This window comes from Micromesistius poutassou, assembly GCF_964030765.1.
Source record: "Micromesistius poutassou genome assembly, chromosome: 15".
In the NCBI taxonomy this organism is placed as follows: domain Eukaryota; kingdom Metazoa; phylum Chordata; class Actinopteri; order Gadiformes; family Gadidae; genus Micromesistius; species Micromesistius poutassou.
Window position 1 is genome coordinate 9410350 of NC_140285.1, and position 18086 is coordinate 9428435.

The window sequence follows — 18086 nt, forward strand, 5'->3', positions numbered from 1 at the left end:
AGTGCCACGCCTGTGAAGTAAGTGTCAATGTATTACGGCGCTATTACTGCGGTTACTCCAGTTAGAGTCAGAGTTGTAAATTGGCATCCGCGTTCTTTTTTTCTCTTTTCTTTTGCGTTTGTGTTTTTTTTCTCTCTCTGCTTTTCCACTGTAGTAACTCAATCTCGGGGTGTTTTCTGAACGCTGCGGTCTGCAGATGTTTGCTTCGCTAGGAAGGAGGGCTGTATGGTGGTACATTAACCAGCTACTTTGTTCTAGGAAAAACAAATGCTCTCGCATAATGATCTGGAGAACCTCGCAGGAATGTTAACGTGATGGAGGGAGAATGGTAGGACGCCACTTGAAAGGCTGGGAGAGCTTAAGCTAGCTTTGCTTCCACCGGTTCCCTTTTGTCAGCATAATTATCACATATGCTTTCATTGGCCGCACTTGAGCACAGCCGCGCTCGAGTACAAACTCCCTCGCAGACTCTCGCACACAGTGAGGTTCAAAATAATCAAATAAAGATAGGTTTTCTTTTGCTTTCTTTTGATGATTTTTTTCCACAGTGTTGTTGTTGTGATAGCGCTCAATTTGAGCAACGGCCTTCTCAAAAGCGAGCTGCCTTTATTTTTCTTGGAGGCACTGAATATGAACCGAATAGGATAAGGTTTTATTCCCCCATAGCTTGTGTTCTTAGATAAACAGCTTCAAAACAGAGCGTACGACAGATCCCATCTGCCAAGATAACGCTGTCTGAGCGTGTCTCACTCACCTTTGTGTGTGTGTGTGTGTGTGTGTGTGTGTGTGTGTGTGTGTGTGTGTGTGTGTGTGTGTGTGTGTGTGTGTGTGTGTGCGCGCGCGCGTGTGTGCGCGTGCGTGTGCTCTCAGTGAACTTCTTTAACCACCCGGATAACCACAGGACCAGACAAGAGAAAAAAAAGAAAAAGAAAGGAGAGACAGTGTTGTTCTTTGCAGAGCAGCCATGTCATTATTTAGAAACACGCCCGCATCCCCGTCCAATCTGGTGGTAAGTAGGGCAGAGAGGCATGAGAGGCATGGGGGCGGACAGGTGAAGGGGCACGGAGGCAGGTAGTAGGGGTCCTGCAGGGTTCTGCTTCAACAATTTGTCTCTGATGTTTCTTCAAGTTTTCTGCATGTATGCATGTACGTGTATTTTTATGTGTGTGGGTTGGTGTGCGTGTGTGTGTGTGTGCGTGCGTGCGTTACATCTGTGGAAAGCTTTAGTCTTAACACCCCCCCTCTCTCCTCAGCACCTGTGGGTTTCGGGTTTCCTATTGCAAGCGCCTTGTGCACCTGGACGACGTGTTCATGCCGTACCTACGGTGGATTCCCACCACTACCCAAGTCAAGACACCGAACTCTTCCCTCTCCCCCCCCCCCCCCCCCCCCGAGCCTACAAAACACCAGCTTCTCCGTGGCTCCCGCTCCCTGTATTCCACATCCTCCCAGAAAGACGAGGCCAAATGTGCAAATTCATTTCCATATAAAACCTCGCCGCTGACAAGAGGGGTCAAATATATAAGCGCTCCTGCAGGCCGCGGGGCTCTTTAACTCTACAGAGCTCTTCAGTCTTCATTATAGGAGCTGCAACTGCAGCGCACACCTCCTCCTCCTCCGACCTGACCTTGTATCTTTCTCTCACTCCGGCCTCTTCCTGATTGGCCAGCGTGACAGGGATCACAAATGTAAACACTTGTCATGACGCAACGCAATTTAGTGCCACTGCTGGAAGCTCAAGTGGAGCACACACACACACAGCCCTGCACACGCACACATACGGCCCTACACACGCACACATAGGACCAATTGACAGGGTCACACATGGGATGTGCTCCTAAAGTCAGTATCATTTTACCAGTGTAAATATTAGTAAATGTCAAGACCGTTTACATAGTAATGGCAGGCCTTCAACAGCTCCACTTTTCCTTAAAGCACGTTTTTCTCTGCTTCTCTCTCACTGCCGCTCTCTCTCTCTCTCTATCCCTCTCTCTGGGCATCTCTCCTCTCCTTCCTCACTTCCCATCCGGACCCCATGTAATCCCCTGCTTCTTATTACCACATCTTCCAGCTTCTCCACTGCCTAATCTCCTGCAAGGACTGACAAAAGGCTCAGTCATCTGCCAGAAAAAAATAAAAATAAAACCATGACACATCATGATCACACCTTTCCTTCCACTGAGCAGATGTCATGCGTGCGTCTCATTAAAATAAAAAAGTGTACCAACCTTAGCTGAGTAGTGCAGTGAAGCAGCCAATGGTAAAGAGAAAGAAAAAAAGAAAAGAAAAGATTGAACATCATGAGGGAACTGAAAATAAAGTTGTGATTGGAAGAGCCGAGGCTGCGTTCCAAAGAGTTCAGCTCCATAGATTTGATTTACGCAATGAAAAACATTGAGGATTACTGGATGGATTCGGTCAAGTCTAGTGTGGTGCCAGCAGGATATCAAAATCATATCGCAAATCAGAGTACATGCCTTTACCACTTCTCTGCTTGTTTTATATTTGATATTTATTGAAACAAAGTAGGAGCATTGATCCAAATCTTTAAAAGTAACAAAACAGCTATAACAAATTGTTTAGCAAACCTCAAATTCACGGAGAAGCTTATAAATATACAATAGTTGGATTGGTATGGAGTAGGTACGCTAATGCTTTGTCTACTAATCATCACAGGTAAAGTGATAGTAACTGAGTGGTATTAAAGAGTGTGTGAGTGTGTGACAACGTTACGGCAAAGCTGTTCATGGTGAAAAGTGTTTTTAAAACATTAAGGTGCATTTCCCTTTACAAAAAACAACAACAAAACGGTGTGAAGCCAAATTTGTGAGAACAATTAGGTGACAAAAAGAAGCTTTGACATAAACATTGATCGGTGGTGAAGATGTCTCCATTTTCCATTCTAGAAGCTTTCGAGAGAATCTGGATACGGGAAAATAAATACATACGATTTACTGATTTGTTGGAAAGACAAACTATATACACAGAGCGTGAAATATTTCACCATCATAACCAGAACATTGCCCCTTTATATTAAAAACCATGTAAGTATCATAGGATAATGTTAAGTGGATAATCTGTATTAATACGGAGAAAAATAAAAGTAAAATATAATGTTATATTCGCTGACGATGCACAGTGATTAAAAACAAACAGTTAAAACAGACAGACGCCTTTGGTCTGGGCTGGAGCCTGTTTCAAAGTGCATAATGGTAAGGGGGTCTTGTTGCAGTACCATGGATGAGCGCTAAGGATTCTGGGAAATCTTGGGTCGATCGTCCAATACCCAGTGAAGAAACCCAAAAGCCCTACTTTATGTTGTGCCGGCAGTGAACTTTCATATCGGCAGCTTTAACTAGACCTCAGCCAACATGTGGTCGACAATCAGACTAGGGCTTAAAAGACTGGTGTGAGACAGGGCCAGTGAAATCACATCCATAGATAAGAGTACAAAGGCATTCAAGTCAATGTCATCGCTCTTCCACTATAACACACTGAACTTCTAACTATGCCACAAAATGTTAACTATTCTAGGGTCATGGGAAATAAAAAAAATTAAAAAAATCACTGACTTGTTGGACGATCCAAATAAATGATATATTCAGGAATTAAAAAGGAAACGTGGCCTTTGTGGTGCAGCCGGATTGAGGCATTTACAGGGTTTAAAAAAACTGATGACCTGGTGTTAAAAAAAATAATTATAATCTGAAAATAAATATTACAAGATACTCTCAGTTTCTGAAAATGTACGATTTTTTTTGTTGAAAACTCTAAAATGGAGCAAAGAGTCAGTCTTTTTGCAACGGTATAATTGTTTAACTCTATAAATATAATTTATATAGTTTCTTTTCTTTCTTTCCACTCTCAATCGCTCTCTCTCCGTCCTCAAGACTTGTTCGTTTCCCCGCTGCCTGGACGCCCACCAGGGGGGGGGCGTGCACCGCCGGCCGCAAACAACCAAAACAATCCTCTTTTTTTTCATTTTTTTTTTTCATTCTTCCTTAGCATCTCTTTTCCCTCCTCCTCCTCCTCCTTCTCCTCCTGTCTCCCCCTTCCTCCTTCTGCTCCTCCCCGCTTCCTTCCGGCTCACTTGCAGACAAACTGGTCCACGGTCTTGGTGCAGCGCTTGCACTTGACGTAGCAGCACCAGTGGAACTTGCAGTGGCAGCGCTCCACCACCTGGGCCTTGTACTGGTCGTAGCCGCGGCCGCAGCACATGAGCTCGCAGCCGTCCATGCCCTCCGACGTCTTGTTGCACAGCCGGCCCACCGTGCCCAGCGAGCCCGTGGTGTGGTTGAGCAGGCAGTAGTCCGGGCTGCCGTCGATGTACACCAGGTCGTGGCTGGTGGGCGGGTTGAACTTGCTGTGCATCTGCACCATCTTGCCGCGTGAGTTGAGCTTCATGGATGCCGCGCTGTCGTACTTCTCCTTGAGCGCGTCGCCCACCTTGCGGAAGTCGGCGAGCTGCAGCCAGCACGTCTTCAGGCTGCACGAGCCCGACACGCCGTGGCACTTACAGGACACGTGCGCCAGGTCCGACACCGTCTGGAGAGAGAGAGAGAGAGAGAGAGAGAGAGAGAGAGAGAGAGAGAGAGAGAGAGAGAGAGAGAGAGAGAGAGAGAGAGAGAGAGAGAGAGAGAGAGAGAGAGAGAGAGAGAGAGAGAGAGAGAGAGACAATGAGACATGTGGCCAATAACAACACACCAGTTTGATAGCCATACTCCTGAGAAGGATGGTTTGGAAGGGGTTAGGGCGTTGGACTCCGATTTGAAAGTGGCTGAACCTCAATGTCTGCGGTTGACCTGTTGTGGAGAAACTGCTCCACTACGGCCCGTACTGCTCACTAATACTGTATGCATCAAACAGTATCCCCTCTAAGGCCCTTTGCGTGACAGTGTATTATATATTACATATCGCCTCAATGACAAAAAATTCACAACCACAGAAGAAAAAAGTCAAATGTGTTCATTTGTAATAGTTTTCCAAAATCTGTGCAGTGGCAAGTCTGGACTTCGACAATTACTTTCATTCCTGTGCACACGCGCACACCAATTAATCAAAGAGTGGTAATCTTCCATATCGACTCATTGGTCCAGACTCTTAAAAGGGGCGGTTGCCTGGCGACAGCACTTTGGCCCAGAGTGTTTTGTTTGAGGCCCTTTCAAGGCTTCTGGAATGGACTTGGCAAAACCCTCCACACCGCCTCCCAGGACAGACTGCCATCGCGCTGCAGATCAAAGTCCCGGGAGGGGTGGAGGGGGTCGCGGGGAGGAGAGGTGGAAGGCTGGGGGGGGGAGGGATTAAGCCGTTTCACAGATGATCAACGGGTGGATGCACTCGTCTGATTGACCTGGATTATCTCACTCTCAACTCCCTTCACACTTGTCATCCCTCCCGCTGCCCCAGCTCAGTGTTGAGAACATGAGGCTGCAGTACACCACCAGCCCGCCCTCCTGCCCAGCCCGCCCTCCCTCCCTCTTCCCCTCCCTCCCTCAACACGTCTACTTCAGGAGAAGTTCCAGACCAAGGGCTGGGCGATAAGGAGACATCCATTTTCACAATAATTACGGGGCATTTGACACGATATCGTAAATTATAATCATAAATGATATGCTAGTGAATTCAAAATGGAATTCAAAAGTGTCCATCGGAGGGTCATTAGATCCATGAAAGCATGGTATCAGGCCATGCTCTCAGACGTTTCAAAGTCCTATTTCAAACATCTTGTGAATCGTATCATCATATACTGTACATCGTAATTCTATATAAAATTGCGAGAGGTCAATATCTTCATTTCACTATGACACAAAACCATTTAAAAAAAAACAACAGAATTACGACCAAGCCCTTTCAGTCGTTCGTCCGTCCCTCCGGTTCCTACCCTGCGTCCAGCCTCGTTGTTGTGCAGGTTCATCAGCAGCCGGGCGCTCTCGGCGGTGCCCTTGGGGTAGCTCTTCTCCCGCTCGCGCGCGTCCACAAACTCCTTGGAGAAGCGGTAGCCGTAGTTGAGGTTGTCGCCGCAGCCGCCCCACAGCCAGTCGCGGGGCAGGTCCTTGGGCCGCGCTGCCCGGCTGCAGCCGCAGCTGGACAACTCCCCCTCCCTGCAGGCCCGGCTGACCGCGTTGACCACGCCCGCCGCACTGATCGCGTAGGTGAACGCCGTCTCGCGGCTCCCTGCGGACACACGCGCACACACACACACACACACACACGGACGGACGGACGGAAGAGGAATATGGTCAACGTGGGTTGTGAGAGGGACAATGTGATGTGTGACAACAGGCCGTTTGGAGAATTGCCCTTTCTCCCTCACCACTTCATATCTACCGCTTGTATCGTTACAGTGAGAGGGAGCACAGAGTACAGTACAGAGACATGGAGGGAGAGAGACAAAGACTGATGGAGTAACAGAGAGATACAGACAGAGAAGCAAGGACACAATCAGAGCGATGTATATGGGAAAGAGAAATATATATATATATATATATACACACACACACACACATATACATATATATATATATATATATATATATATACATACACACACACATATACATATACACACACACATATACATACATAGAACGACCAGATGTTTTTTACCCCAAAGCAGTTCCTATCTACCACTTGATATGATTACAGTGTGTAGATGTAGAGTGCTGTCCATGATGTCCTGTCACCAAAGGCATTTATGCAATTAAAACTACGCCTTACAGTCCCATGTGTGCATTGCATACTTTGCACGGGGAGGCACTAGTGGGAATGATCGAGTTTTTAGAAGCCGCATGCAAGACTCTCCATTATGACCTGCACTCAGAGCGGTGAAATCAGCACATCTACCACTGGGAACACGCCAGAGCGAAGACAGCGCCCCCCGGTGACAGAGACCTCCCTCAGCAGCCAACTGCCATCGCTCCACAAATCACAGCCGACAGATACAGTATTACAGGAAAGAAAAAAAAACTCCCATCTGTGAATCCGTAGCTCCCAACTCAACCTGGAGCCACAGAACTATTAAATCTCTCTTCACTTCAGACCCAGCTAACATTTCCTCATCGGAGATCGGAATGAAACACATCTTGGAACTTAAAACACAAAATGGCCCAAAAAAAGAAAAAAAGAAAAGAAGAAATAGGAATCGCTTGCACACTTTTTTTTCTCCTCTCTTTCTCAAGTAACCACTAAAGAAGAAACCCACAGGCTGAATGTGAGTGGGTTTCTGAGAGAAATAGAGATGAGGAGATAGGCAACTGTAAGAAGAAGAAGAAAAAAAAAATCCTGCTGCCTTTTCCTACCGCTATAAGAGAAAGCTGTGTGCTGACATTGAAGAGAGGGGGGCCGGCAGAAAAAAACAGAGACGTAAAATAGCTCATATACCTGCTGGGCCAGCACTCAGGAGAGCATCAAGTAATGGCAAAAACAGATAGAGGAGAGTCAGCCGAAAAAGATAAGTCAAAAGCAAATGCATTAAAAGTAGGAATAAGAAAGGAGAGGAGAAAGAGAGCGACGGGGAGAGGGGAGCCTGCTGAGAAAGATAAGTCATGAGAAACACATAAAAAGGGGAATAAAAAAAACCCAGACGAAAAAACCGAAACTGGGGAGTAAGAGACAAAACCTTTTTAGAAAATAAAATCCATAAATACGAGTCCCTAACCCTAACCTAATATAAAAAGAGAGGAGAACGGGTCCGAGGGGACAAGGCCGCTACGAAAGGTGCGCGGCTGGAGGTGGGGGCTGAACGCTGTCCAGATGGAAGCGCTGGCGGCCGCAGGGGCTCAGCGTAGGGGGAAAGGTTCGGAGTCTAACGCAGCTTTAAAACCACGCAGAGGAGATTGGCCTAATAGTGGACCTGTGGACAGACGAGCTGTCGTCTCCCACGCAGGCCCACCACCTCCCACCCGCCCGCCCTGGGTTAGCGCAGTCAGCGAGGACGCCGGCCTCATGAGGAGTCACCCTAAATCACCTGCACTACTGGCTCTGAGAGGGATGGAGAGCGAGAGGTCGCAGCGCTCAGGAGATGCACTGCAGTCAGAATGAACAGCGGTGGAGAAGAGGAACGGGGGGGGGAATTCAGATGAGGCTCCTATGAAGACTGATTGGTGGAGTGGAAGTCAGGAGAACTAAGGGCAGGGAGGAGGGGTTATATAAAGAAGCTCCAATAATACGGGGCACGCGCACGCACACGCACACACACACACACACACACACGCACACGCACACACACACTGGGCAGACACTCCCCGACGTCTGCATGTGCACGCCTCAGCAAAGTAAAAATAATAAAATCAGATCAGTCTGAAAGTGGTCCCAAAAGAACCCCCGTTCCCAGTGCGACTGATAAACAGTATCAAGCGCGGTCTACACACGATGCCGGCCGGCTGCATGGGCCCGGCCCAGCCGTAGCCAGACGGATTGGCCACGGCTCTACCTTGATCACCGCACTGACAGGCTATACTTTGACTCTCGCTCCGTCCCGAGAGTTATGATCGATACATGCCAACACTAAACAGACTTTCCGCTGACCCGTGTGGCGGGAGGCAAACAGCCAACCCAAACGGAGTCGTATACCGTGTGAGATGAAAGAGTTCAAGGCTGGGATTTTACTTTTTCAACCTCCCCCCCCAAAAAAAGCAGGGATGATTGGATAGTATTTTCCTGGCCTTTATAAAGAGACCGACGTGCTCTAGCCTACTGTACATGCCGACGTGCACGCTGACCCGCAAGAAACGTGCGTTATATATTTATCATTCATGTCTTTGGCCGCTTGAGTCCCATTAGTTGTAAATGCAGCTCGGCAACGGTCTGTGCGGGTGCATGCGTCTCTCTGTCAATGTCACAGAGATGATCCGGGGGGGGGGCCAGGGCAACATGCGATTTATCCAGCGATCTCACCCACCAACTATTCCCTCCACACAGCTGCTCAGAATCAGCTGCCCTGTACTACACCCTCCCTAGGCAGTCCACCGACATGTTAACTCGCGGCATACACACACCGAAAAAACCTAAATCGTAATAGGCCTCCTGTGAATAACACGGGCCTGGGCAAGCCCGTCAAGAAACACACGCATGCATGTATGCGTGACTCAATGAAGTTATGCACGCGTGAACAATCCGACGCATGAATGACTGACTCAATTCATGAATGAACGGAACAAAACAGTGCTTCCGAACAGCTTCTTACCGATCTGCATGACCCGCCCGAAGACGGACGAGTTGTCCACGGTGCTGCAGTTCCAGCGGCGGTGCCGGAACTGGTACTGGCACTCCCGGATGCCCGTCTTGGCGCCCTCGCCGATGTACTGCATGTGGTCCTGGTACAGCTGGCACAGCTTCTTCTGGCCCTGGGACAGGCCCACCAGCTGGCTGCACAGGGGCTGGGCCCCGATGATGTACGCCTCGGGGATGAGCAGTGGGTTCATGGCCAGGGACCTGGAAGGGCCACAGCACGGGGCCACACAGACACATGGAGGTGAACACATGGCTAACAGGTGGGGGAGAAACACACATACAATAAGAGCAATGGGGTTGCTTTGGAAGGACACAAAAGGAAAGGCACAGCAGTCGGAAAGGCCCGATGGGAACAGCGTTAGCATGCCACAGAAACAATTGAAGTGGCCCCGCCGCTATATATCAGAAGACAATTAGCTGTCGGTGTAACCTGATCAACTGGGGAGACTGGGAAACCACAGACGCGGCAAAGACACAGGCGCAAGTGTAGCCTTGCAGTGGTCCCACATAATTGAGAAAGAGCTACCGGTTGATTCTTGTTCCTCCATCCGTTTTTTTGCTTGTGCATACATTCAATTTGCAAATCTTTCAGCAGTGAAAGATGCCATCAGTGCTAACGTTAACAAGCAAAAGAAGGCGGCACAGAAGGCAAATGCTTTGTGGAAAAAAACAAAGTATTAGATTAGATTAGAGTTCTTTTTAATCTGAGCATGAAATGTCATAGGGACAGTATCCCACTACTGTAATTGAACACGTTTCCTAGAAAAACTGGTATTTGGCGTGGGACCCAAATGGAGGACGCATGTTGATTTGACCCGTCAGGATCTGATTGACTGGCACATAAATTAATGGTGCACGCTTGCTAGAGTGTGTGAGCCTGTCGCAGGCTGCGGACGATACTGGAAACATGTCACTATATCGTTGGTTATGTTGTTGTCATTAACACACACAGAAACACGCACACTAATGAATATAAGTTATGGAGGGATATTAGATTTGAACTCCTAAACAGGTTTTTTTTAGGGATTTTGGCATAAGCTGTGAAATGGTGAATGTGACGACGAAATACGTTAACAGGGTGAAAATTTCATTTCATGGTTTCTATGATTATTATGGAGTAAGAGTAACAAAAGTAAAATTGTATTCAATTTGTTGGATTTAAACATTTAGTTACACATACTTTTAACACCAGTCCTGGTGTTTCTGGGGATAGGGTCTTTAGGAAAGTGGGGCATGCACACACACACACACACACACACACACACAGTACTGAATAACACTGCAGTAGGGCATGCACACACGCACAGTACTGAATAACACTGCAGTGGGGATGCACACACATACACACACACAGTACTGAATAACACTGCAGTGGGGCATGCACGCACACACACACAGTACTGAATTACACTGCAGCGGGGATGTGCACACACACACACACACACACACACACACACACACACACACACACACACACACACACACACACACACACACACACACACACACACACACACACACACACACACACACACACACACACACACACACACAACTGAATTGCACTGCAATGGGGGATGCATACACACATAATACGGAAATACACTGCAGTGATGCATGCATACACACACGTGCACTGGAGCGTGCCTACTCCTTCCTTCCTGTTACCCAGTCCATGTCTTCACATATTTGGATTTTGGACACATTTTTTCAAAAACCACAGTAATCTATGTTTTCTATAATATTCATAATTTTGGTTTGGCAAAGTGTGGAGGAGAAAAAAAAGGAGGGCGGAAAAGGTCTTCCTGAAGAACTAATGTGCTACAGTCAGCATGTCTTATTACTTCATATGTGGTACGACTGCAGCTGAAGAGGCTTGCTTAGCAAGCACACACAGCCCTCACACTTACAAGAACACACACACACACACACACACACACACACACACACACACACACTAAAATCATCTTTATATAAATTAACAGCCAAATACGTTTTTACACTACAAAAACATGAATATATTTTTATGCAAGTATTTTTGCAGTCAAGAAAGGAAAGAAATTGTATTAAAATATTGTTAAAAGCATAAAATGTGTTCAGAATAAATCATACATCTATACATATTAATTTGGCAGAACACACACACACACACACAAACAAAGTTTCAAACAAAGCCAAAAGACAACGTACCACCAGGAGTTGGCCTCGACAACCACCTGCATGATGAGGGTGAGCAGAGTGAGGGCGACCACACAGCGCCTGGAGTCCAGCAAGCTGCCCGAGGGCCAGCTTAGGGCCTGGCTCACACGTCCCCAGCCCAGGTTCATTCTGCCTCTGATCTGGGAGACGCAGCGCAGAGCAGAGCTTGGATTAAGCACGGTTCACTGAGTGGAAACACTTGACTGCAAATGACATTCAATGAATTTTCTGGTCGAAATTATTGCAAGGAGAATTGTACAACCTGCAACACTGATAGATAAAGATATTGTGTGTGTGTGTGTGTGTGTGTGTGTGTGTGTGTGTGTGTGTGTGTGTGTGTGTGTGTGTGTGTGTGTGTGTGTGTGTGTGTGTGTGTGTGTGTGTGTGTGTTCTAATGGAAGCCCTGGGGCCATCAGTGCAGAGAACATATCTCGCAGCAGGTCTGAATGTCATACACATACAGAAGATAGACAGCCAGAGAATAACAATGACCCCAGGATATGTGCTACAAGGCATTAGAGATGTGTAACAAAAGGGAGAGAGGACTTGGCCATGCAACAGTGAAATAAATGGCTGAGTCGTTTGTACACTGGTAAATACTTTGTGTCTGCAAAGGGACATTTGTATCCAATATCTTGACGTCAAGTCTTTTGACCAATTTACATATTTGACACATTTAAAATAATATTGTTTGTTGTATTTTTGTAGGCCAATGATGAGTGGAAAAAATATTTTTTTTTTTCATTAGGCCTTGATATAAATATACATATAAAACGTAAAGGCCTATTACTCTTTCTTCGGGCCTTATGCGTTATTTTACTCAGTGGTATTGCGTAGGTCGTTAATTATCTGTCATTCCCAAAGAATTGGCCATTCAATTAGTTTCATGAAATCGATTATTTTGTAATTTACGTTTTTCTATTCCGATACTGTCGAAAGCCACGTCAGCGTTAAATCTTTTTTTTTTTTTTATAATTAGGCTACATTAATAAGGTATTAGAAATAGGTTAACCAGCACATCATTTGACACGTATAGTGCAAGCCTGGCCCTGGACAATTAGGGACAAACTTTTTTACAAAGCAAAACATGCCTCGCGGAGATTTATCTATAGGCTACATTATTTTTGTTGGTAGACACTCGCTGTAAATTAAATCGCAGTTTTTCTATTTTTTAACCGTAGTCGCCAAGACTGTGATTGCTTAATACTCATTATAGACAAGGCCAAGTTCACCACCGGGCAGGCGCGCACACGCACGCTAAAGGAGCGCTCACTGTCAGGCGCGCGCACGAAACATGTGCTTTCATTTTCCTTGTTCGTTGCCTCAAGAGCTGGCGGGTAAACTTAACTTGTCTTTCTATTCTTCCACCTGAATCAAATAAATAGGACAAACCGGGCATGATTCTCTATTGAAATGTCCTCCTACATCTGTAAGTCAAATAGCCCAGATAATATATAGGCCAATTTAAAATATATTTTTTGACAATTATACATAGGCCTATATATATTAAAATATATGTTAATTCCAGGATCGTTCAAACTCCTTAAGAAAAGCATGAGTTGACAGTATGGGACTATTAGACAGTTACATTGAGAAGAAAAGTAAATTGAATGGATTTCAGCTTTTAATAGTGTAGCCTACTGTTGCACAGTGGAAATTTAACCAATTTGTCCTAACGAATTAAAACTCTAAAACTACAAATCACAGCATTAGGCTTGAGAACGAACGCGTAGTTTGTTTTAAGGAAATTAGGCCTACAGCATAATTTAATGGTTCAAAATCGAACCATTTAACAATTAACTGCCGTGATCTTAATGCGCTAAAAGGTAGGTCTCGCCTAATCATTCTATGAAAAAGTGCAGATTTGTTCAGTGGTGGATTTGTTTGCCAAAATAATAATTAAACTTAAAGAAACTAATTCCGCTCAAAATTGAACTATTCAAATATGATCAAATTCAGAGAATGGGTATGCCACGTTTGATTTATAGGCCTATAGGTTCAATTTAATTTAAGATTTGACATTCAGAAGTTTAGTAGCTGTTACTTTTGGAGGATAGTCTACTAAAGTATTAGCATGATATTAGTCCGAAGGTTGAGAGTTCTTCCAAGTGAATTAAGCCGAGTTTTGCAACTAATTGATGGAGGATTTGGCCTGCTACTCAACCAATCGCCTCTACCATCGTCGCCCATCAAACCAGGAGAGGGAGCCAGGGACAAGGGTTTGATCTGCTGGTTTGGGACAACGAAGTGACGGGCTGATCAAAACGCTCTTATAATCAGTCCGGTTACTTGGTCTCTGGAGTAATAATAGATACGTTTACATTAGCAAATATAGATATCGAAATAATATCAAATAATCAAGTTAAATATGCATTTCTCGATTGAATATCCTTCTGCATGTAGGCCACCCTAGGCGACAGAGGAGGGCATCATGTTGCACACATTGGATGAAGGGGACATTTACGCGTTGGAATCGTGTGCAGGTAGACTAAATGCAACATAATTTAGTTGGGGAAATACAACAATTTCGTTACTTAAAAAAGGAGGGATACATATATGAATAATAGCCTAGGTAGGACATAGCCAAGAGGCCTATACTTACCAGGGCCGATGGAGGTCGTAATCCGTTTTTTGTTGGCAAATCAAACCAATATTATTCCACAGTAGCCCAGGTGTCCCAGATCTCGTTCCCCGGTAGATGTGAGGGGAAGTAACAGCGTTTCACGGTGGATCTCTTAATCAACCAGCGCTGCTGTTAGATAATTGACCCAGACTAACGGCAGTCTTTAATAGTTCTTGTTTTTGGTGTCGGAGGTACACACACACATACACACACAGGCAATCAGTTAACGTGTGTGCGTTTTCGTGCGCAGACAAAAAGGTAAAGCCGTTTCCCCAGCAGACGCACACTGTTTACATTAACATCCAAAAGGCAATGTGAATAATTGGCAGCTCTAACAAAACGTGTGTCTGATTTCTCGGTAGAGACAGTAACAAAAACCCTTCTCTCTCACAAGCAGCTCAACGGCCACTGGCAGCACAGTCAGTAGGAGCAGCAGCACAGGCACACTTAGCTTCTTGTCTCTTGATAAGCCGATGACTGCTTTCTCATTCAAGGAGACCGATAGCCAGACTCTGGATTTGATGAAAGCAAAATGTGTGTGATCAAAGGGTTGCTGATAAAAAATGACTCGTTCCAGTCCTTCCTTCACACCTTCGGATACCTAACCCCCCCTCTACCTGCGGGAACATCCACATATGAATCCTCGCCACAAACGTGTTGACAATCCACTCTCCATGCTGGACGAGAAATAAAAGTCGGAGAAATCCTTCACTCGAGCTTCAATAGTTCATATGCAAAAAAAAAACAACAACCGCGGCGTCCAAATTGCATACAGCCTCTACACGGCGAGTGACCGTCGAAACGAAGCTCCCAAACTTTGGTTGGGAGTTGTACCTCTCCAAGCAGTGAACTTGTTGCCGGGCGCAGTAACAGCAGCTCTACGCACACCAGAGGCCACTTTGCTGAGTCTGTCCTCCCGGACCGAGTGTGCGTGTATTATGTGTGGAGGTGGTGTAGATATCGCGCAATCCTTTCTGTCACCTGCCTCGTCGCCTCCTTTCTCAAACTACCAAACTGCAGCACTGATGCTCAGCGCAAAACTTCAGGTGGCGCATGCGCCTGAGATTTTGTTTTTTGTTTTTTTCGTCTTCTTCTTCTTCTTCTAGTCACCAACTTTCAAGATCGAAGAATGCGGGCCAGCAAGGGGCAGACTTCGCATTTGAGTGTAGGTGAGACTGTAAAAAAAAGAAAAAAAAGAAAGAGAGAAAATAAAAGGGCGGAACGGGCTGTAACAAAACAAGCGTCTCTATTACCTAAAATAAACTTATAAAGCACCCAAGGCTATTACCCTATCCACGCCGAGTAGAGTTGGGATTTTCAGTCGCAGGATATCGAGTTACAACTCGGTAAAATCAAGACAAGCAGGTCCACACTGAGTGCTTATACAGACTCCTCTCATCACTTGAAGGCATGGGAGCTCGGTTATTAACAATCGTCGTTATTTCAGGGTGCCTTATCAAATACCAAAACACGGATCCCATCTGCATTATTTATTGTTGTTTTATGTAATAATATTGTTTCAAATGAAACATTACGTTTTTTGCTTGTGTCACTCTTGGGCTTAAACCAACACGGATGGATGGATGAGATAGAGGTATTCTCCTAATACTGATAGATCACTACACGATTATTCTTGCACACTTTATAGCTCTTGTTTTTTTTTAGGTAGGTGGGTGGGGATGTTCATAATAATCTACTTTCTACAAATGTAGGCTATATGCTATAAGCATACACACAATGTTGTCATACAAACACATGCAGCTAAACAGCAATCTATAATGCCTGCTGAACTACCTAAATATGCCCTCCTCAAAGGCACATTGAGGCTATAGTCCACAATGTATATACGTTCTGGAGTACAGTATATGCAAAGTATCTGTCGGCTTCTCTGTGCCGCTGGTCAACCTAGCCACTACAATAAAGACTTGTTGAACGGATAGCTCATGCAGTGCATGCAGTTCCTTTGTGAGATAATGTGTGTGTGGAACATCTGGGATGCCTCAGACAAGTGGCCAGAGATAACAGCACCGGGACATCAATAGGCTGGCAGAGCAGCCAATCAGATCGTTCGAATCGCTGAAAAAGGGACATTGGAACCAAAAACGTTATTTCTTTCACCCCCATCAAGCAAAATAGTATAAAGTGGCCGTGCACGCCTGCTAGAGCTCTGCACTTAGCTAGTATTTAGTGGTGGACGCGGCAGAGGCTCGGTCTGTGTTAGTGGGGGGGGGGGGGGGGGGTGAATGCCCAGCCCCCTCCTTCCATACCATGCTAGGCTACCCCTCCCTCTATTACCCCTCCCTCTACCCCCATCCCCCCAGGAGGAAAACGGGGCAACATCTGGCTGAGTTTATGAGAGGGAGAGAGAGGGAGAGAAAGAGAGGGAGAGAGAGAGAGAGAGAAGAATTGGTAGACCATGAAAAGTGGAAAGAAATCTTACTTGGGCAACCCAAGAGGCCATTGTTGAGGTGGCCATTAGTGGCGGTGAAACTATAATCTTATGAAAATACCCATTGTTGTACAGCGCGTTACCGTTGGAAACGTCAACGCTCAGATGTCCCTCTGAGAAAGCAAATGGTCCAGTTCTTGAGAAAATGTCTTCTTTATTTAAACAACACGCACAAGCTGACCACGTCAAAACACTAGAACAATCACATTAGTATTGTGACCCCACCCCAAGTCATATGCACACACACACACACACACACACACACACACACACACACACACACACACACACACACACACACACACACACACACACACACACACACACACACAAACACACACACACACACACATGTAGGCACACACACCTACTCACACATATTTACAGAAAGTGTACAGTTAAGGGGGAATTGGATATAGTTAAATTATAACACAGAACTATTGTACAGTATATCATCATGACATCATCATGACATCATCAGGACAATACAAAAAAGAGGCAGTACAGTGCCTTTAAATGAAAGTCACTTAATTTAAAGGATAGCCAATTGGTTGCTAAACCAATAAATAAAAGATAAAATATCAACATTTGACACACACACACACACACACACACACACACACACACACACACACACACACACACGCACTCACACTACAGTCTGGCACTCAAACTATGTTGGATATAGAAAACAGAAACGGAACAATATAATGGTTGATTAAACAAAAAATGAACAGAAAAAACAGAGGGAACCATAAATTAAAGTAGTGTTGTCCCATCTCCAAGGTTACGTTTCATGAGTCGAGGGCAGGTGTCGGACGACCCGACGGGGGGGGCTTCATTCATCCCAACACAGACCCCCTGGTTCTCATGGGTCACGCGACGTCGGGGCTGGAGACGGTCAACCGGACGAGTCAATGGAAATGAAAGTCACATCTTAAGTCTTAATGTGTTCCCTTATTTGTGCTAGACCCGGACGTGGTTCCTTTGGCACGTTGCACCGTGAAGGTTCCTGTGTGCATGGTGAGGTCCATGTTGTGAGAGTGAAGAGAGTCCGCAGACGTGAACAGACATACCCTAACCCATCAGGCAGGCTGAGATTAGACGCGTCTGCATGGCTGTCTCTGGTGGTACAGTACGAGTGGTCCTGCTTGTGTTGCAATCCCGGCCTGTGACAGCGGAATGATTGTCGGTACATGTGCAGCCAGAAGTCCATCGCACTGCAATTCTACACTATTGAAAACAGCTCGGGGGGGGGTGGCGGGGTGGGGGGAATAAAGGCAACACCAGTACCCTGTAGTCCCAAGATGGCGGGTCATTCCCAGGATAGTTTGAGTGAAAGGAACAAGGAGGTATACCGGAGATGTTTCAAATGCAGAAGGGTTGTAGTTCGCCAACCGAGAGATGCTTCTCTGTGAGCTGTTGAGCGTTGATCAACTGATTTCTATAATTTTCCTCCCCAATGCCGTGGGTAAGTGATTATGTGTGTGTGTGTGTGTGTGTGTGTGTGTGTGTGTAGGCATTGTTTAGTGTGTATACTTGTGAGGGGGGGGGGGGGGGTGGGGGGGTGTAGGGTTGGTGAGT

At 45.9% G+C, this 18086-nt stretch overlaps 1 protein-coding gene across 1 annotated transcript; it reads right to left on the reverse strand.

The window, feature by feature from the left end:
- Positions 1 to 4086: 4086 nt before the first annotated feature.
- On the reverse strand, positions 4087 to 14505 carry wnt5a (wingless-type MMTV integration site family, member 5a; the record flags this gene model as incomplete). Its single annotated transcript, XM_084479211.1, has 5 exons — positions 14445 to 14505; positions 11422 to 11570; positions 9185 to 9432; positions 5882 to 6174; positions 4087 to 4545 (listed from the first exon to the last, which is right to left on the reverse strand). The coding sequence occupies exons 2-5, from the start codon at positions 11556 to 11558 to the stop codon at positions 4087 to 4089; spliced, it is 1137 nt and encodes a 378-aa protein (XP_084335337.1). The 5' UTR covers positions 11559 to 11570; positions 14445 to 14505.
- Positions 14506 to 18086: the final 3581 nt, after the last annotated feature.